The following is a 21,041-nucleotide window of genomic DNA, read 5'->3' on the forward strand; positions in this document are numbered from 1 at the left end:
AGATTGCAACCTTGATCTTTTTACCAGAAAAAAACTCTAATCCATCGTTAAATACTCTCCCCTTAACAATTTACCAATATTTGTGCTAAACAATTCCCATTTAAAAGTGGGCCGGTCAAAATCCTCACTGCAACTTTTATTCATACATCCAAAAACAAAGATCAATTGGCCACACTATATATACATTACATACAGTTTGTACACATATTACATAATTTGTACACAAATATACATAAAAATGTAAACCTTTGATACAAAAAATACTTTAAACCAAGAGACGAAGACAAAAGGTGACCATCTTCCTCACCCCATCTTAAAAACAGTAATACAGTACATTCAGTGAGTACAGGAATTTCAGCGCCTGCTTAAAAGCCCCCTTTTTATGCTTGATCCGAGGGTGGGGGTGCTTTTAACCTGTGCTTCCACAGTTCTCTGAATAGGACAGTGCTTCATAGTTCGCAGTCAATGGAACATACCCCTATCCCTCCCCTTACTATTCGAGCTACTCGGACAGAATAATTGCTTTTTTGTCTGGCTGCATCTTAAAGGTCAAACAGGCCTGAGGTGAAGGCAGATTTGAGTGCAGGGTCTGAGCGGGGGCTGCCCCAATCACCAAGGCCAGCTTTCCCCCTACAAACCACCGGGGGCTGAGCTTAGGTGGCAGCGCGGGGGGGGGGGGCAGTGTGTTCACTGAAGGTCCACTTCACCTTTGGGACAGTGCCAACCACAGCTGTCCGCAAGGGACCAAATGGCAAACAAGTGATTCTTAGATGCCATGTTTGTCCAAGGATATGTAAAGAAGACAATCTGTGATGTGCGGACGCCTGGCGGGCCATGACACGGTCACTGGGATGGAAACCCGTTAAAACTGTGCCACTATCGGGAGAAAGTTCTCTCCATCGTCACTTGAGTTCACCAAAAAACCCAATATACAGAAGACAGTATAAATATTAAATACTTTTAACGAGACACGATTAGGCTGTTAAAAGAAAACAGGTTTTAGTGTTTCTGTAAAACTCTTCCTAAAAGCGATTTCGTAGCACTGGTCTTCAGCTCCTTTCCAGTTCAGGTCAGCTACAGAGAAACCCAAAAACAAATACCATCTTGTCTACTGCAATGGAGAAACCGGCCAGCTACCCTGTAACTGCAGGACTTGGCTACAGTGAGACGGCGCACCCCATCCGCCCCAGCATTTTGGTTGCGTCCGTTTCATTACCTCTGGGAGTCAAGTCTCATGGAATCGGGCTTTTGTAAAGACAAATCAAGTACAAAAAAGTGGGGGGGGGGGGACATGAAATTGCTTAGGTGTTCCTGCTGAGAAATGACCTTGTCATTATCAAAAGGTCCGATTTAAAGGCAACGTTAGCAAGTATAGAGCACCGATGATTGTGGCGACTGACCCTGGGACCCCTGTCTGCAGGCGGGGGCCACCCTGCTAAACTTATTAGGGGTAGGAAAGAGCAGGCACTATGACCCTGGAGAACCTGAGTCTCAACCAGGACCCTGATGGGCCCTTGCATTAAAAAAATAAATAAATAATCTTTAAAAAAAATCACCCTCGTCACTGAAACTGCTTCAAATGGTGACATGGTACATAAGTACAGCTGCATGTTAACATGCAGTTGGGGCTGGGGGTTATAATGATCCTGTTATAGGTTATTGCTTAAAATAACCAGCATTCTGAGTTTAATATGCAGCTGCAGTGGATTCACAGCAACACAGAGATCATTGAATCTCAAATTCGAGTCACCTGATTTAAAAAAAATTAAAAAGCAATTTGGCAAGGTGTCCCTGTGTAATGCAGACACTCAACTGGGGAAAGTTTCAGGCCGGGGACCCTGAAGGAGTCGCATACACACAGATTCAGGCTTAAAAACGTCCAGTTCAGTGATGACAGGAAGCAGCTTATCATACACATACATACAGATGGTGAATGGAGAGGCGGAGACCGCAGGCCAGGCCTGAAGAGGAAATGCAGATGGAGCGGGGCCCTGCTCAGTATGCAGCACACCCCCTTTCACACACCAGTGCACACTACACTTCCTGTAATCTGCAAACCCTGACAGTCACTCATCACTGGCAAAATCCTGCTGCTAGCAGCCAATCAGATTCACATTAGGGCATTTTCTGATTGGGCGTGGAGGAGCCTGCTCACCCGACACTCACAGAAGAGTGACGACGTACATCCACATGCCTGACACCCCACACGAATGACTCAGAAATGCGTGCCGCCAGTTCACTGAGGGGAGAATGGATGGACAGAGCCGCCTGCTGCTGCACTGGCAGTGGAGAAGCCAGTAGGGGGAGCAGTGGAGCTGTGGCTGGGCTGTATGTCCTTGGGGATTCCGCAGTGCGAGGCCAGCTGGTGTCCAAAGGCAGCACTGAACTGAGGCAGCTGCAGCTTGGGCTGGCTGGAGGTTGGGAGACCATGTCCCAAGACGGAAAAGGAGGAAGATGACGAGGAGTTGCAGGCTGGTGGCATGGGGAGGCTGGTCAGACCACCAGGGGGCAGCACAGGGAGGCTAACCAGGTGCACGGTGGAAGGGGGCGTAGACAGAGAAGTGGATATCAGGTGGCCATCAGGAACGACAAGGTTACTGAACTGGGGGTCCGTGAGGGACAGGGGAAGGCTGCTCCAGGAGGACCTTGCCGGGCACGGGACGGGGCGGGGGGACGCCATGTGCTCGCTGTAGGGGGACGGCACGGGCTCAGTGCTGTAGTGTCTGCCGTGTGGCGAGGAGTGTGCCGGCTCTGAGTCGGCCAGCAGGTGGGGCTGAAATGGCTGCTCGGCCAGGGGGCTCTGCGCCGGGCCATGGGGGGGCACTGCCGGGGACTGCAGCAGGCTGTCCTCCAGGTCCAGGCCAGGGAAGCTCTCAGTGGCGATGTGGCCGTTCAGCAGGTCCCCCATGGCCCCAGCCTGCCCTCCCGAGCCAGAAAACACAGACATGGGCCGCGAGTCCACTGTGTCTGGCTGAGCCAGCTCCCCTATTGAGCCCAAACACGCCAGGGAGTCAGGGTAGGAGCCCATGGCTTGGAGAGCACGCACCAGCTCCTCCGCCTCCTCTGTAGTGGGCAGAAGGTCCCCGTTCTTTCCTACACACACACAGGCACAAAAACACACACAGACATACAGACACACAGACGTACAGACAGACAGGCGACGTACAGACACACAGACGCGCGACACACAGACGCGCGACACACAGACGCGCGACACACAGACGTACAGACAGACAGACAGACGTACAGACAGACAGACAGACGTACAGACGTACAGACAGACAGGCGACATACACACACAGACGTACAGACACACAGACAGGCGACACACAGACAAGGCGACACACAGACAGGCGACACACAGACAGGCGACACACAGACAGGCGACACACAGACAGGCGACACACAGACAGGCGACACACAGACAGGCGACACACACACACGCAGACGTACAGACACACAGACAGGCGACACACACACACGCAGACGTACAGACACACAGACAGGCGACACATACACACGCAGACGTACAGACACACAGACAGGCGACACATACACACGCAGACGTACAGACACACAGACAGGCGACACAGACACACACAGACATACAGACACACAGACAGGCGACACATACACACACAGACGTACAGACGACACATACATACACAAATACCATTAGAACACAAACAGACCTTATGCTTTCCAGCACCAATTAGATCAACACATCCTGCAAATATCTGATTTATGACGGCATCCATATTTATTCTTTGCTCTCTGAAATATTCATTTAGTAGATAAGACTGTCATTCAACAAGGAGAACACGCTACAGGAAATGCCAGAACTTGAGATCCCAGCTGAATCTTTACCGTCTTTTAGACAATTACGGCATGGGCACAGTACCTTCGAAGAGATCGAAGTCCTGCAGGTCATCAGGAAGTCTGGGTAACACGTCTGAGAAGTCCTCCTGGTTGAGCTCTAGATCGTGGGGAATGTCTGTGATGTCACTGGTGATGTCATCGTGAAGCTGGCCAGTGCTCAGCTCAGGACTCCTGCCAGCAGGAAAGGATGTGATGGTGAGTGTCTCCTATGCCATGTGAACACTAAAGGCTGGTCCAAACTTCTCCACACGTGTGTATGGACTCTGCGCATGCGGACACGGAAACGCTCATAGCTGTCTGGTCAAGCCACATACTTTGGACATGCGCACGTCATTTATATTATTATTAATAATATTAATTATTATTCTGATATTCCCTGCACACGTACCACGGCAGTTTGTTTTACAAATCCAGAGAGCCAGCTCACAGGGTTGCCAATTTCGGCCAGCTGCCTGGCGCGAGGTTTCCAATTTGAGATGAGTCCGCACTCACATACGCACGCATTTACATGTATGCAACAGTTTTGTGACCTCTGTGGGATTTTATTATTCTGTAGGGTTTGCAAACTACCCCAGCGCTCAAAAGCATCCATGTTAGTATTTAAAGTGGACGCCAGTGAATCGATCATGTGCAGTGAGTCCAGAACTGCGCTTACAGTGCTGGAGTGCAGCAAGCATTCATCCACGAAGGCGGACAATGACATCAAATGAGACAGAAACGCTCGATGGAGAAGTATGAACTAGCCTTAGCAGACACAAACAGAGGAGCCTGATACACTCAGTTTAAAGGAAAACAGAAGCCAATAAGCAGGAAAGCCATGGCGTATCAGGACCCCACGGCTGCTTGAGAGAGCCGCCCACACAGGGTAAAGTGAAGCCTCGAGTGCGTGCAGGTTCCCCTCGTGCCTCTCATGTCACCCGGCAGGACTGACCGCAGACTAGCGGCTGGAGTGGGCAGCGACAGGCAGGTGGGCATCGCCAGGTGGCCCTGGGGCAGCGCGGGTGGGATGGGCTTCTGGGGCTGCCGAGGGGCCTGCCTGTGCTTCTTCTTCTGTTTCTTGCCGAGCGCGGGCTGCTTGATCTTGCGAGGCTTGTGCTGTTGCTGCTGCTGCTGCTGCTGCTGCTGTTGCTGTTGCTGCTGCATCATCCTGCGGTTACTGTCGCCACGCAGGAAATCATCCTGCCGAAAGTAGACACGCAGCGTCACGGAGGAGCCCATCAGCGCCCCCCCCGGGGGCGAGGAGCGGCAGCAGGACGGGCTCTCACCATCTTCTTGGCGTGTTCCTGGCACAGGGGTGTCTGGTGCGTGATGTCGAAGACAGGAACGGAGCATTGCTGGCCATCCGCGAATCGGGCTGTACAGCTGGAGAACAGCTGCTGGGAACGATTCTGCAGGATGTCTGGGTGAAGGTCAAGGATGGGAGCACACACAGACGTGCACGAGTGCCATGCATCGAACTCAACCAGCACGCTCCGCCTAGTAACAGTCTGTTGTCTGCACTAATTATACCTTAATACCCCAGGCACGACAAAATGCTTCAAAAAGGAACAGTCTAACTTGCCAAGTCTTACACTCTGCAGGCGGATTAGCATCTTTATAACATTCCACAATTCCCCTAGGAAAATATCACACAGTTAAACTCTCAAAAACAACAACTGAGGAAAATAAACACGCGTGACTCATTGTGCAGGCGTCCCAGCAGATGGTGCTGCGGCCCGGCAGAGGGATACGCTGGAAGCAGTGGCGAGTGAAGGGCAGAGCGCGACTGTGGCAGGCCTGTCCCCCGGAGCCGCCCGCACAGGATCCTGGGACCGCGTCCTCCCTCTGCGGCGACTGTGTACTGGGGGCGAGCAAAGCCAACAATTCAGAACGGAGCTAAATTAGACCTTTCCCCTGCTCAGCTACACCAAATATATATCTTCATATCTTACTGCATAAAAGGAAATAGGGAGCTAAACAATTTAAAGAATATAACGTTACAATGTTTTCATTTTAAATAATAATACAATGAATGACAATGAATACAATGAAAATAATACAGACTTATTAAGCAGTAATAAATATCTAAACCCAGCGAGTTCCACAGGCAGTGTATTGTAATAAACTGAATGCCCAGACCATGGAGGGCTTGGAACTCTAAATTAACCCCCCCGCCTCCCCAAGAAAAGTGGCTAGGAGTCGGGTGAAGTGCAAAGAGGCCACACTCCCATGCCTGGCATACCTGGAAGGCCCCCGCAGCTCCTGCAGCAGCTGCCCGGCGCAGTGGGGGTCCCGGCAGGCGGCGCGCAGTAGCGCAACCCGGAGGGCGCGCTGGTCACTGCGGTGGCGTGTGGCTGCCTGGTCCTGCCTGTATTTGAGCCGCAGGTGAGCGCAGAGCCGGGCCAGGCGGGAGCTCCGGGAGTCGGGGGGTGCCTGCGCATCAGACCTGAGGGGGGGTCAGCAGCGAAGGAGGCTCAGCATCGCACAGGATATGTTCCATACACGCACACATCCGTCCATCATCATCCTTCATCCCAGAAAGTCAAGAGCATAAAAGGGTGGGGGGGGGGGGGGGGGGGGCACCCAAGAGAAGACAGTCACCTCTGCATTGGGGGGAGAAAGTGAATCACTCAGAAAGACCAACACAAACATTGGAAGAAGGTGAGACACATACAGGCACCAGACAGACAGACATAGAGACAGACAGAGACAGACACAGAGACAGACACAGGCACCAGACAGACAGACATAGAGACAGACAGAGACAGACACAGAGACAGACACAGGCACCAGACAGACAGACATAGAGACAGACAGAGACAGACACAGAGACAGACACAGGCACCAGACAGACAGACATAGAGACAGACACAGAGACAGACACAGAGACAGACACAGGCACCAACAGACAGACACAGAGACAGACACAGACAGACACAGAGACAGACACAGAGACAGACACAGGCACCAACAGACAGACACAGAGACACACAGAGACAGACACAGAGACAGACAGGGAGAGACACAAACTAACACAGAGACAGACAGACAAGTGCGGGTGATATAACGGTATTATTTATTTATTTGAATCTTGTGGTTTCATGGTATATCGCTGTATTTTTTCTCAGTTTACTCCGATCGCGGCAGCAAGTATTTACATCAATAAAATAAAATTTCCAAATGTTTTTAAAAAGTCAATCCATGCACACAAAGCCTAAGACTGCAGATGCTGCTACTCACCTGTCCTGCAAGCATCTCTCACGCAGCCTCAGGGTGCAGCCGGAAGGCAGCGGCCGCTTGCTCTCATCCTCCTCATTCTCACTGTCCTCAGACCAGTCCAACCCTATGAATACACAGGTGTACGGGTGTCCAGTAGCAACCAATAGGAGGCTTCCCATCCCAGCCATTATCCAATAACCTACTGGATCATTTTAAGTAATCCCTAAGTAATCTCAAACCTGATAGGTTCTCTGAAACGCCCCTAAGCTATTACACAAAAGCATCTGAAATACAAATGAAGTGTAAGGGATGCGGAAAATAACTGAAGGAATCTGAAGCTGCACCTAGATGTGGGAAGAGGTCCCCATACAGCTGTCGCCGCTGACAGCACAGGTGGGTCAGGCGTCTCAGACGCACAAGGCAGGCGGCCGATGGAAGGAAGGTGGAGGGGCGCAGCACCACAATGTGAGGAGCGGGGGCGCCGCTCCCAGACACGAGCGTGGCCTTCTGGGTGACGACATGGCCAGTAGCCTCTTCTGGGCTGTGGTAGCTCCCCAGGTTTGGCTGGGGCGGGCTATCAGGCAGCGCTGGTTTGCATAACTGTCCCTGTTGCAGTCCAGGGAGGTTGGAAGGAGACAGGTGGCTGAAGCTTTGAGGCTGTGGATGGAGCCCCTGCTGCTGGGGAGGAAGCTGAGAGTTTTGGGGTGAGGGCGGACCCTGAGAGGGGGGAGGGGAGGGGTTAAAGTGCTCGGTTGGCGATAAGAGGCGGTTGAAGTCACTCAGCTTCTGCGGCTGGTTGAGCGCTGGTCGCCTCTGTAGCTCCTTCCCTAAAACTGAGCTTTTCTGCGGACTCCCCTCTTCGCCATCTGTCTCGTCCTCACAGAAAGCAAAGGGGTCCAGCAAGCTGGCCTCCAGCGGATGCCCGCTGGGCAGGCAGTGGGCCAGTGTGTCCAGCCCATTGGGGGCCTTCAGGGCCAGAGAAGGAACCACGATATTAAGGGCCACTGACTCCAGGCGAGGCTTCAGGCGCACCTCATCCACGACCTCCTGCTTTTTCTTACGCTCCTTTTTGGGGATGAAGCCCAGGACCTGCAGGTGGCTGTTGCAGTACCTGAGGCATTTTGAAGGGACACAGGCAAATAAAGAACAGAACAGGACAGAAGAAAATGCTTCTATTGTAATTTTAAAGGTAGCAGGCACTATGAAATTCAGTATTTGCATATACTGTATATATATATGGGGGCAGCCATTTTTTCCTACAACCCTAGAGCAGTTTCTAGGGTTAAGGGCCAACAGTGAAACAGCAACCTTCCAGGTACAGGTAGAGGCACAAGCAACCGACCTGCGGTCCTCAGATTTGGGGATGGGGTTGGTGCACCTCTGGCTGTTGTACTTGGCCACATACTCGCACTGCTTGAAGGGGGCGGTCTTGTCCTCCAGGACATGGCGAATACAGAAGGCGTAGCCGTTGAGCCTGCGCTGCTTGCACAGTTTGGGGCTGTATGAGCACAGTGGCTTATTGTCCACCTCCGAGAAGTGTATGTGTTTGCCTTCAAACATCACGTGACTCTGGTCCTTGAGAACATCAGCTGACAGGAGATAAAAAAGGGAGTTGAGTGTAATATCACAGGCAGTATACCACAAAGCCTAAAGTACCCTACATGGAACTGTGTACAGAGTCAGGTCCAGAAGTCAAATGAAAGATGTGCAAGATCCTTTACACAGACTTATAGTTTTAAGTCATTTACTCTGGGTTCCGAGTTCCATAATTATGCTTTTTCTGTAACGAGCTAGGTGCCTCAGAATCCACAATGACTAAATGACAGTTAATGAACTTTTCACTGAAACTAAGTAATACAAGTGATTTATCGCACTGTGCCACATAAGGAAGGGACCTCTCAATTAAAATTTAATTAGTCACATGCTTTTAGGAATTTTATTATATTTCTTCACTGCTAAGACACCAAGAATACACAAGACATGGTCAACAATCAGATAAATTAGACAACACACACCCTTATTGAGAGAAACGTGTCACAGGGCAATGACGGAGGTTCAGTGTCCTATGACAGTACAGCGTTACAGCCCCTATTATAACCTAAAACTGAGAATCAATGCATTCGAAAGGTTACGAGGAGGGTGGGCTGGGGACTGAACTACTACGTACCTACTACACTGTATGCATTGCTTGTGCGGCACAATCCCACAAACATTCAACATGCTGGCTGACGGCCATTTCTTGCAACCAACATTCACATAATTCCCTAGCTTCCGATTTTTAACGCCTGACATTTCATAGCGTTACTTAAGTTCAAAATAAAACAATATCCAGGTGCCACTAATAGAAATGATAACAAGAGTCATGCGGCCATTAATAATGTCCGCGAATGACAGCCGGTCCGGCTTTACATGTGCATCGGGATACAAGCCTGTGAGGGTCACCGGACAGGCAGCTCCGCAGTGCTATTCCGGAATATAGATGCTTCTCTCCTACTCGCTTATTTTTACGGATAATTCGCTATTTTATCATCGACAAACGACAAATTTCCAAAAAGGCAGCCGATTAATACTGATTTAACATTTTTAATGGATACAGGGAAATAGTGATGTGCATGAAGTAAGCGAAATACTGCGTGGGTTTACAGCAAATGTTTAATAATAATAATACACGATGTTACCGTCAACGCTAAGTTACAACAAATTATAGACTTCATTAATAGTTGGCTACCTGTACATTTTATACCGAAATCTATACTGAACTATTTCAGCACGGACAGAAAATAGTTGGGTGGTTAATTTTTCAACTTGTCAGATTAATATTAAATAATCTTTAAACTAAGGGAGTGCTTGTCATGTTGTTTAGTTTCCACAAAACGTTTAAAACTGAAAAATCAAAAGCGATAACAATATTAAACTACATTTTAGTGGAAAGCTAATACCCTAGCAACCGGGGAAGGGCTAAAAACAGAAAGCAGCCATCAGCCAGGAAACGGAAATACAATACGGCATAATACAAATTAAAAATGCATAAATACTAGCTACATTATCCTAAAACAAATAATGTAAAATCGTCATTTGAGACTCAGTAACGCAATTCAGAAATAACACATTTTTTATTTTAAAATATCGATTTGAACCAACCGGAATGCCGAATGGGCCATTCTTTAAACAGGCCTTCAAAACAAAACCGTGTGGAAAACCTGCTTTGGCCAGCAGCCGATGTATTATTTTCGCTCCCTAATGTTTAATTATACTTTTCTTTCGGTAAAAACGATTTTCAAAAAAAGATCTTGGAGATAACTCCAATTAAACTCGAAAAAAATCGAAGGGTTCATTGCGGCCTAACAGTTCTTGTGATCCCGGTCATCGCGTAGCGGGCGTGGCAGCTAAGTGTCACACATTAGCCCCGCTTCCTCTTACACTCGAGCCCTAGGCTTACAGGGGAGGTCCGCTTACCTTCACTTGGTATGTGCCGTACACGGTATTTACTCCCGGCAGTCTGGAAATGCTTATTATAAACGGCGCGCGACTTGCTGCACAGTATTTCACTACCCTCTACGCAAATAATCGTTTTTCTATCGATGGATAATTAAGTTTTGTTCCCTGATGTACATAAATGAGGTTTATCTGCAAGCAAATATAAAAATACACTAAAGAGCTGTTGGGGTTTTTAGTTCGGTCATCAGCAGACTTTCCCTTACAGCACCACTACCGGCACTGCGGGGACATGACAACAGCCAACAGCACAACAACAACCTCCGCTACCATATTGGAAAATTTCACTTATCAGTGTGTCAAGCAGCACTATTTCGTGTTTTAATAGTTCTGTGATGCGCAGCAAAAAGTCTCATGTGGATTTTTGTTAACCTGCATCATGCTGAAGGAGAGGACGGCGTTTAACGTCATATTTCTTCAGTCTTCGCGGGCAGCACCGCCTTTTATGAAGAAAATAAAATTAAAGACAAATTGTCTGCGGGGAAGCTTGTGCTCAGATGAGATTTATCCGATCAACTCTGCCTTTGTTTAGGATCAAAGACTGCAATCTGGAACACTCTTTTTGTCTTAAAATGTCCAAATTGCCTCAAGGATATAAGTCCAGATAAGTGGTAAACTCCACTGTCCTTCCTGCAGAGAAGGCGGCGATCTCCTTCTTCTCCATCCTCATTGCCCTACACCTCCCCGCTTCCTCCACAGTTCCCTCCTTTCCACCCCACCCCCCAATCTATCAGTGACTTTTTCAGGATAAGCCAGTGACCATGTCAAGTGAGCTAACGATGTATTCACTTCAAGGCTTATGATCATTTACCATCAAATGAAGACACGTCTCCCGAGAATGACAACTATAAATCTGTTTATTAACGACAATACTTCTGGGTTTTTAAATTCACAGCAGCTGGCGTGTTTGTGAATAAAACTAAAGTATTCTGCAATATTTCTTGTGCATTTTATGTTTTTCTATTAAAAACTACCTAAATATATGGTATGATGCATCACATACTGGCAAAATATTTTTCCGTAATCTGTTTGACCTAAGCCAAATGTTTATATTAACGGAGCAACTGTTCTGCATTTAGTTCATATTCAGTACGCAACTTATTGTACATTTGAGGTTGGCTACAGTGGGCGTTGTTAGTGATCTCCATTATGTCCTACATCCTTTCGTGTTGTTTTTCATTGCACATCCAACTTCAACAAATATTTCCACTCTCCTCAGTCGTGTAGCAGTAAAAGTTCTGTTCAATACAGATCAAATTAGGTTTGGATAAGAAAGAATAATATCGATTATGCCTTTCAAGGTATGTTTTTACCATTTCTATAATTTGTATGACCTTTACTATTTACTTTATAGTTTTTGTGTATTCATATATTTCTTTGATAATGGATTTTGTGGATTTTTATCTTTTATTATTATTATTATTATTATTATTATTATTTGTAAGCCCCCTGGGGAAAAAAGAAACCTTTCCTGAGTATGTAGGAGGGGCTTAAGGTAACTGACACATCTTAAGCGCCACCCACTCTTGGTCACTGCTTCAGCGTGATTGTCTGTGCTTCAGCGTGATTGCCTGTGCTTCAGCGTGATTGCCTGTGCTTCAGGAGGTCTGACGCGATGGTGGCAGCCGCTGACAGGGAGGAGGTACAGTACGTTATAGCCATTTCTGTATGTGAGCGTCTCTCGCAGTCAGCTAAGGAGGAGCTAGAAGTTCTACAAAGAACAGCTGATTTACAATCACAATGACAAAAAATAATATGAAAAATAATTTAAATATAAATTCACCACCTTTGCTCAATCTACAACCACTCTAGGCGAATTTGCTTTAAAACTCATAAGTCTATGCGCACACCTTCAACAGTACATTAGCACCGTCACTGTAGGTCAAACAAGTTGCAAATTCAAAGGCTTGCCAATAGCATAAATAATTTCAGATTTACTCAACTGCATTACCACCAACACATCACGGGGGCAGCATTTTCAAAGTGGTCAACGTCAATACATTAGGCTGCTTCGTACATTTCCGTCTTTCAGCCGAAAACGTCCGAGTGGCTGACGAATCAGTCGCCCTTAATAGAGCCCAGGATAAGTAAGTGTAATATAATGCAGGTGAGTTAAACATTCCATAAAAGTCTACAATTACTCTCATGATAGATAGTTCTTACTGTAGCTTACCGATCTCGACGACACATTCGACGCAGTTACTGTGCAAGTTATGATGTCGTGCAACTTTTATTCTCTAGGGATGATCTATGATAAAAAAAATAAAAATACTGCCTTTGTGCAGATCCTCTCCATATAACAGAGAAGTTGGAATTCCTAGTTCGCACTTTCACTATTTAAATTATCCCCACTACCTCTTGCGTTCATTATACGCAGGAAAAGGAGGAGGAGTCCGCTGCCATTACAAATCCCCGGACCGCGCGGCTCTGCGCTCTTTTCCTCAGCCTGTTCACACGAGGTCTCTGCACGCCTTTCACAATGGGCTTTGGCGATCTTAAAACCCCCGCTGGTCTTAAAGTTTTGAATGACTTTTTAGCCGATAAAAGCTACATCGAGGGGTGAGTATTTTGCGAATGTAAATTGGTTGCATCGTTTATTGTAGTCAGCGTGTTATTCCGCAGTTTTATTTGCTAGACGCTAACATGTTAGCCCACGGCTAGCTGCTGTAAATGAGCAAACCTATTCACGTTGTGCGTTCTACAAGATCCATTTTTGTATTCCGAAGACTAGATTAAACTAAAAGTTTTGTAGAACTCGTGGTTACATCTGCGCATTTAAACGTTTACTTATAAATTTAAGACATTTGGATGAAGGCCTGTAACTTGACGTTGATTTTGAGCGCATGCGCGACAGAAATCACAAGCTATGGAGTGGAATATTGGGGGTAAACTGGGACAACTTTTGAAGTGTTACATTCACACTTCATTATTCTAATAACTTAACACAGAGTTCTTCAAAGCTCAAGAACAGAGCTTAAGTTAAGACCCCAGAGGTGTACAAAGAGCAATATTCATCCTATTTTGGTGAATCTCTTTAAATTTTTTACTTTTTTTTTTTTTTTTACTTTTGCAGGTTCGTTCCCTCTCAGGCTGACGTTGTGGTATTTGAGGCCCTCTCTGCTGCTCCCCCTGCAGACTTATGCCATGCGCTCCGCTGGTACAACCATATCAAGTCCTATCAGTCAGAGAAATTAAGGTATTTGCCTAGAGAATGCTCATGTTTGCCATGCAGTAGAAATGGTTTTCCAGGATGAGTGATGATCTACCTCACCATCTTTCCTCTGAAGTATGATGCACAACTTGTAATCCCTTACTGTCCTCAGTAGCTTGCATAAAGGACCTTTTGGAAGTTTGCAAATTGAGGGTCTCTTCCTCTATACAGCCTTCCAGGGGTGAAGAAGGCCCTCGGCCAGTACGGTCCTGCTGGGGTGGAGGACACCACCAGTGCAGATTCCAAGGACGACGATGATGACATCGACCTGTTCGGCTCTGATGACGAGGAGGTGATGACAGGTTTCCGTGTGGATGCAATCCTCGTGTTGGTTATATGTGCAGCGAGCCTAACATGGTCGTCTTGCAGGAAAGCGAAGAAGCCGCGAGGTTGAAGGAAGAACGACTAGCAGCCTATAATGCAAAGAAGGCTAAAAGTAAGGCGTCAGTTTGCAGATTACTCTGTAGGAGTGTGACTGTTGCTGAACGGGGCTGCACCTCTACTCCTGTGCGTCTTTCCTTCCCTGATCCACAGAACCAGCGCTGATAGCAAAGTCGTCCATTTTGTTAGACGTGAAACCGTGGGATGACGAGACGGACATGACAAAGCTGGAGGAAAGTGTCCGCAGCATCCAGATGGATGGGCTGCTGTGGGGGAGCTGTAAGTCATCTGTGTGGATGGGGGGGGGGGGTCTGCTGGGGGTTATGTCAGTCACAGAATCAGAGGGCACAGCCCAACAATAATGAATAGGGGGAGAGGAATCTGGGGGGGGGGGGGGGGGTTCCTAGTCGGTCAGGTTGTGTTGGGCTGGCATTTTCCCACCTTTGAGTAGGCCAGGCCTGCCCGGGATGGAATGTGAATTTCATCGTCCCCTAAAAGGGTTTCAGTCTGGTCCAAATTCCTGAAACTGGGGAAGAGATGGACTGGAAGTGTGAGATGGGAATAACCACTGACCTTCTGCCTTTAGCCAAACTGGTGCCTGTGGGCTACGGCATCAAGAAGCTGCAGATCCAGTGTGTGGTGGAGGATGACAAGGTTGGTGTAGACCAACTGGAGGAGGAGATCACAGCCTTCGAGGATTATGTACAGTCCATGGATGTGGCTGCCTTCAACAAGATCTGAAAATGTACTGGGCATATTAATAAAGGCACTTGGATTGCAAACACCCCATCCAGTTTGCTGGTGGTTTTTCCATCTGAAATTCACCTGTCTACCTTTCCGGCTAAATATTACAGTGGAGTCTTTCCTCTCTGGTCAGGACTGAACGGAATAATCCAATATTCGGATAGGGAAATTGGGTTTTATTACTGGATAACCACCCAGTTTAGGGTAAATTAAGCTTTGGAAGTGGAGGGACTTCAGCTGTGCAATTACTGTTGATGGGGAAACTGGTGGGTGGAGTCAGACAAAATGGCGAGCATGAAAGAATGTGGGGGGGGGGGTGTCCGTGCCAATGTGATTTACAACAGGCACCTCAGACTTCATACTGGTGGGCTCTGCACAGCTAATCAACATCAGACTTCCATCAGCGAAGTTCCCCTTCAGCGCCCATCTCCTGCCTTCATCCAGCTGTCTGTCCTTCCCGACTGCATGTTCAGGGTACATTATTATGGTGAGCTTAGAGCCCAAGGTGCCGTGCAGGTGGCAGCCTGGGCTGGAAGCAGCACGCTGTAGGGTGGATCATTATGTGCAGTAGGGCAATTTGGACACCCCTTAACTACATACTTGTTGGTTTTGAGTGGAACCGGAGGACCTGGAGGGAATTGGTGAAAATGAACTGGATGAGAACAGTGGGTCATTTTCCCTGGTGTGGCGAGTGGAAGGTTACATGTGGGGCCCATGTGTTTCGATGTTATCCGATTTGCTATTGATGTGACATGTTTTGCTGCAATACTGTTGTATTGGGAATTCTGTAAAATGTCAATATGCCTGCCAAGCCCACCTCTGCAGAAGGGGTTGTAATGTGTTTGGGCCGACTGCCGTCAATTTCATTTCACCATTTAAGGTGTGGATCTGATCCCGTTTTAAAATGTTCCTGATGGTACTTAATGGGCCCTGGGAGGTAGCTTGTGTTTCTGCTTGCAGAATTTGCACAGGCCAGTTGGAACGAATGATAAATGCAGGATGGAGCCGCCGTGCAGCTGGAATATCCGATTCTGCAGGAGGGAAACAGGTTTGAGATGGTGCTACACAAAACCCTGCAGAGATTATTCATTTGATTTGCATATTTACTGGATGGACACTCATTTCCCAGTGGGCCATTCGCCGGTTTAATTCCGTTTTTTTTTTTTTTTGTCAGAAACCCTGGTCACCGAACAAGGCGGCAGTTTCACACGCACTACAGTGACTGTGATTGACAGTAGAGCAGCCAATGTCGCTTATGTAAGCAATTAGAAAAGCAGTAAACAGCATAAACACCTTTATTTTTGTATAAATATCATAAACAGTACTAACCAGATTAAAAGTAGACCGAATAAAATTGACAGGCTTAGTATAACTAAAGCATTTTAATGTATGAATTATATAAGTAATGTTTTCAGTGTCAGGCCCTAAAATAGAAAAGTACAGACTGCAAATGTGGAAAAATTAATTGATCATGTATATTAGTTAAATATAAATGCATTTATGTGCGTAATTTTTGTAGAAGTGATACAAGTCCATATAAGTGGCGCAATATAGCATTTACAGTCAACTGCAGAAATATTGGCACGACTCAAAAAGTGAGCAAAGACATTAATATAGATAATGCATACAATGATTCCAATTTCCCTCAAATGTTTGGAGAAATCACTACCTAAATCTAATAAAAATAATTCCTGCAAAAGTGTGGTTTTGTCTTTAAAATAGCTCTGTCAAAAACATGTGGCAAAATTACAGGCACTCTTGGAGAATCCTACAATTCAAACCAAAGGAATGTGCATATTTGGGGGGAAATGTGTGTTGATAGTGCTTCAGTGTTTAGGAACTCTTGTAACCTATGAACATTTCCTGTTTCCCTGGGGTATAAATATGAGGTAACGCACAGATAAAATCATTTTGCCATCTATCGACATGGGTCAAGTCAAAGAGCACTCAACTCCAATGAAGGGGAAAAAAAGCTGTAGAGCTGCATAGTTTGGGGAATGGCTACAAACATGTTATTTAGCTGACACTGCCAGTAAGCACAGTCAGGGCTACAGTAAACTTTAAGCATGGGGCTGGTGAAAATGTGTCAGGAAGGGGATACATCTGCATACTGCCCCCCCCCCCCCCCCAAGTCCTGCACATACTAGAAAGCGTTTTAAGGGAGCCACAGGGGACCCCAAAGATCACTGTCACAACCACAAAGTTTAGTTGAATCTTGGGAGTTTCACCATATCAAAATCAAAACAGACGCCACCACAATACACCATGATGACGTTTGGTGAAGTAAGGGGGCCGTATACAAAGATGAGCACCTCACACCTGCGGTGCATTAAGGTGGCGGGTCTTTGGGGCTATTTTGCTGCCAGTGGTCCACGGGCTCTTGTTAAGATGAGCTGCATAATGAATTCCATTCAATACCAGAACATTTTAGCAAAAAATCTGGTTACCTCTGTGAGAAGAATGAAACCGGGCCACGATTGGGTTTCCATACATCAAAATCAACAAAGAAATGGTTGCAGCAAAACAAAGCCAAGGTTCTGCAGTGACCCTCTCAGTCTGCAGACCTGATCCCAACTGCAGATCTGTGACCTCAGTTGAAGAGGGTAGTTCACAAGAGAAAACCAAAGATCCTCGATGAGTTGGAAATGTTCTGCATGCAAAAGTGGTCCGAGATCGCTTCACAAGTGTTCTGCTTGTTCGTCTTGTTAAACGCTACAGTAAGAGGCAGAGTGCTGCCATTCTCACCAGGGGAGGCTCCACCAGATACAGACAATTGGGAGGGGGCAATATTTTTGGAATCCGCATTCTTATGAAAATGTGTGACTAAAGGAAAAATGTATTTTGTCTCAAAAGTCTGTTTGGAAATAACGCAGGAGGGTTAACCTATTTGTGTTAAAGCACAAAATGTCACTCATTACATGTGTGGTTCTTTTTATATATTAATTTTCGCTCATTTTCATGAAAGGTGCCAATAATTCTGGAGTTGACTGTGCTGTGAAAAAAGCATCATATAACCAGATACAACAGCATGTAGACAGGAAGTGAACCGCAGGCACTCTCTGTCCCGGGCTGACCTCGCACAAAGCGAAGCAGGAACATTTGACAATTATTTTGTGACCTTACAGAAAACCATGGTGATCAGAACACTTTCTTGGTGCACGTTGGTACAGCTCAATAATGGGAAAACAAAATAATGTCAGTTGTTCTGAACCAGCGTCAGCTCAAGCGGCTCTGCAATGGCACCGCTAGCCAGTACGGACTCCGTGGCAGAGACAGAGTGGCTGAGCTCCCGAAGCGAGTGCTTAGTGAGCCGGAGGCAGGATCGCTTCAGGAGTTTCCGCACCTTCTGACCAAGCAGCACGTACAGCACGGGGTTGACACAGCTGTTGAAGAAGCCCAGGCTGGTGACGAGTGGAAAACCCACCTTCAGAACTTCACTCAGGTGAAAGGTGATGTGCATGGACAGCTCCATCAGGCAGAAGATGTGGAAGGGAGCCCAGCAGAAGAAAAAAGCCAAGATGATTGCCAACACCAGCTGGGAGAAGTTGGACTGGTGCGTAGCGTGCGGGCGACTGGCCTGGACTGCGAGAAGCACGCTGGTGACTGTGATGGCGGTGAAAGGCAGCAGGAAGCCGACCGTGGTGCGGACAACAACTATGATGATGTGTCTTGTGGCAGCCTTGTGTGGATCATGGTCGTGGAAGTTGTTGAAGCATATAGTTTTCCCGTGCACATCAATGGTGTCTCGGAACACCAGGGCGGGCATGCTGAGGCAGGTGGCGATAAACCACAACCCCCCACACACAATCCATGCCCTGCACACAGTGCGGTGCCTCTGAGACCAGGTGTGGTGCACCAGAGAAATGTAGCGGTCGAGACTGAGCACCGTGACGAACAGCACACTGGCATACATGTTCACCACAGACACAAAGGAGGTGAGTTTGCACATGGTCACACCAAAGCCCCAATGGAAGTCCCTCAGCACATAGTCAATGGTGATGGGCAGAGAAAGCACGAAGATGAAGTCTGCCACGGCCAGGTTAAGCAGCCACACCGAGTTCACCGACGGCCTACTTTTGCACGTCGTCACCCAGATCACAACTGCATTGCCAAAAACCCCAAGCACAAAGGCGGTGCAGTAGACCACCACCGAGATGATGTGTGTTACCTCCCTTTGACTGTAGTCATGATCTGGCAGATCTTCAAACCCGCCATACTCATAGTCAATGTAGCTGTAATTGTCAAAAAAATCTGTCACGCTTTCCATCACTTCTCTTGTTTCTGATTTTTTAAAAGTATTTGTTATTGTTGTTGCTATGGCGTATCCAGAGAACCTGAAAAACCTAGAAAATTAAGATTATATAGGCATATTTAAAACTTCCGTGGTACATTATCCTTACTTATATTCCTAGTTAATTCTATTTTTAATCAAAATTAAGTGCTTACTATGAATACGCCTACTGCTCCTGCGCAGCTGCTAACCTCGTACGTGTCAAGCGGCTTTTCCGCAACACCGGCAAGTTTTCCCTACGCCCGGCAATGCACCCCTTACTCCGTGTTGTATTCTGATGGTTTGACTTGGGGCTGATTCTTTTCTTGCCAGTAATTAACATAAACCGAAACAGCCAGGACACCGCTTTAAGAACACACGATTTTGTTGCGTGCATGTCTTTCCGTGCAAGAACTAGCTGGGCGGTGGAACAGGGCTGCTTGTATAATCAGGCTCCCGTCTTGTTTTCCTCTTTTTCGTTACGCAAGGCATTGGCGTTTCTATTTTAAAATTCAGATTCTCAATTCAAGGGTTGGATACTGATTTTCCAATGAAATCAGTACCCGTCTCACCGATACAATTTAACAGTCCGATTAGATAATCCATACCCCGACTATATTAACACGTAAAGTAATATTATCCGTCAAGCTGCAAACGGTACATAATACTACACGTTTAAGTGCAAAACAAAGATAAAATCATAAATGAATTTAAAAACAGCTGTGAAAATAACTATCAAGCACAAAAAAAAAACTTTCACATGAAGTCGGACACTTAAAAACATGATCTATTGCGTTTAGAAATCAACCAAACTGAGACGAGTTGAGAGTGTTATTTTATAAAATGCTCCAGTGTCAGACAGTCTGCTAATGGAATAAAAGAACGAAAAAACTCCAAAATAGCTGAGGCTACAGCACAACCAGCTCACAAAAATTCAACTACCGCTGTACAGTCTTCCAAGTATACAGCATTTTCGCTGCATTTTCCAAGCCCGAGAGACAAGTAACGTGACAAACGCACAAAGTAATGGAACGGCGATGTGCCTGTTTTATATTGTACATTATGTACCAGTTGATTGATAAGAAGCCTAACGCCCAGGCGTCCATATACTTACCGATCAGCCGGCTACCCTCCTCTGAAGTATGAAGTTGTTTTCAGTCCGTAATGATGACCAGTCCTGCGGTCGGTGAGCTCGTCCCTCCGGCCGGCGTCACCGATCGGGGGGGGGGTGCTCTGGAAACTGGTTTTGGGGTAAGATACCAAGGGGGGGCATTCTAGCTGCTGGGCGATGGGCAGGATACTGTGGATATCGCTCTTTGTACAGATAGCTTCTCTTGAATGTCCCGTTGCTATCCACCAACATTAGGTTGTGAAAAGGGAAAAATAGTAACATTATGTTGAACTGGGGAAAGGTGTGGTTGAAAGAAAGCGCCCTTATAAGGAGTTGATTTAGGGACATTATCTCATAGTCACTGCCTGGGATAGGCTGCACCCCCCAATCAGGGTACGTGGTTAGAAGATGGATGCAGAAGGGAGCGAGGAATGGAAAGCTTGGCTTGATCTCCAAACTTTAAATTGTGTGGACTGTTCTATTCAAGCAATAGAGCTGAATATCTCAGTATTGTGAATGTAATCGCTGTAGGCCTGTAGCATTAGGGTATACCTATTATTTGGTTAAAGTAGCAGTGAATTAGGCCTACTGCTACCAATTTATAAACACAATGAATTTCAATTTCTGTACAAGCCTTCCACCAAAATCTGAGAAATCCAACTGTTGTTCAAATGTCAACAGGTGGTTAAACAGTGTGTGTGTGTGTGTGTCCTGCAGATCTCTGCAGTTCAGTTAGTTTTATTTTTTATTAA

The 21,041-nt window shown here is 46.8% G+C and overlaps 3 protein-coding genes across 6 annotated transcripts; 1 reads left to right on the forward strand and 2 right to left on the reverse strand.

Annotated features, from left to right (window-relative positions):
- Positions 1-115: 115 nt before the first annotated feature.
- LOC125725124 (INO80 complex subunit D-like) lies at positions 116-12,952 on the reverse strand. Of its 4 annotated transcripts, none has more exons than XM_049002022.1 (10): positions 12,746-12,952; positions 8,420-8,666; positions 7,422-8,188; positions 7,099-7,201; positions 6,101-6,304; positions 5,610-5,719; positions 5,145-5,278; positions 4,811-5,058; positions 3,902-4,050; positions 116-3,093 (listed from the first exon to the last, which is right to left on the reverse strand). In XM_049002022.1, the coding sequence occupies exons 2-10, from the start codon at positions 8,635-8,637 to the stop codon at positions 2,237-2,239; spliced, it is 2,790 nt and encodes a 929-aa protein (XP_048857979.1). In that variant the 5' UTR covers positions 8,638-8,666; positions 12,746-12,952; the 3' UTR covers positions 116-2,236. The 4 variants fall into 4 exon arrangements, with proteins under 4 accessions (XP_048857979.1, XP_048857818.1, XP_048857719.1 ...); XM_049001861.1 differs by lacking the exon at positions 12,746-12,952 and adding an exon at positions 10,945-11,292; XM_049001762.1 differs by lacking the exon at positions 12,746-12,952 and adding an exon at positions 10,534-10,923.
- A 20-nt stretch (positions 12,953-12,972) lies between these two features.
- Positions 12,973-14,948, forward strand: eef1b2 (eukaryotic translation elongation factor 1 beta 2). Its single transcript, XM_049002361.1, has 6 exons — positions 12,973-13,131; positions 13,646-13,768; positions 13,955-14,075; positions 14,153-14,219; positions 14,318-14,443; positions 14,751-14,948. Exons 1-6 carry the CDS (start codon positions 13,052-13,054, stop codon positions 14,903-14,905), a joined length of 672 nt encoding a protein of 223 aa, XP_048858318.1. The 5' UTR covers positions 12,973-13,051; the 3' UTR covers positions 14,906-14,948.
- Positions 14,949-16,187: 1,239 nt separating this feature from the next.
- cmklr2 (chemerin chemokine-like receptor 2) lies at positions 16,188-20,564 on the reverse strand. Its single transcript, XM_049002241.1, has 2 exons — positions 20,293-20,564; positions 16,188-19,251 (listed from the first exon to the last, which is right to left on the reverse strand). Exon 2 carries the CDS (start codon positions 19,173-19,175, stop codon positions 18,105-18,107), a length of 1,071 nt encoding a protein of 356 aa, XP_048858198.1. The 5' UTR covers positions 19,176-19,251; positions 20,293-20,564; the 3' UTR covers positions 16,188-18,104.
- Positions 20,565-21,041: the final 477 nt, after the last annotated feature.

The sequence above is a fragment of the Brienomyrus brachyistius genome, chromosome 1, assembly GCF_023856365.1.
Source record: "Brienomyrus brachyistius isolate T26 chromosome 1, BBRACH_0.4, whole genome shotgun sequence".
Lineage (NCBI taxonomy): Eukaryota > Metazoa > Chordata > Actinopteri > Osteoglossiformes > Mormyridae > Brienomyrus > Brienomyrus brachyistius.

Bases quoted from the DNA above. Each gene is read 5' to 3' on its own strand.
- LOC125725124 (XM_049002022.1), bottom strand. From the start codon at position 8,637: ATGTTTGAAGGCAAACACATACACTTCTCGGAGGTGGACAATAAGCCA. The intron at 8,189-8,419 runs GTCGGTTGCTTG...AAAATGCCTCAG, and splicing joins CCCAAATCTGAGGACCGCAG to GTACTGCAACAGCCACCTGC. The intron at 4,051-4,810 runs GTCAGTCCTGCC...TCCTGCTGGCAG, and splicing joins ACTCCAGCCGCTAGTCTGCG to GAGTCCTGAGCTGAGCACTG.
- eef1b2 (XM_049002361.1), top strand. From the start codon at position 13,052: ATGGGCTTTGGCGATCTTAAAACCCCCGCTGGTCTTAAAGTTTTGAAT. The intron at 14,076-14,152 runs GTGATGACAGGT...GTCGTCTTGCAG, and splicing joins TCGGCTCTGATGACGAGGAG to GAAAGCGAAGAAGCCGCGAG. The intron at 14,220-14,317 runs GTAAGGCGTCAG...CCTGATCCACAG, and splicing joins TAATGCAAAGAAGGCTAAAA to AACCAGCGCTGATAGCAAAG.
- cmklr2 (XM_049002241.1), bottom strand. From the start codon at position 19,175: ATGGAAAGCGTGACAGATTTTTTTGACAATTACAGCTACATTGACTAT.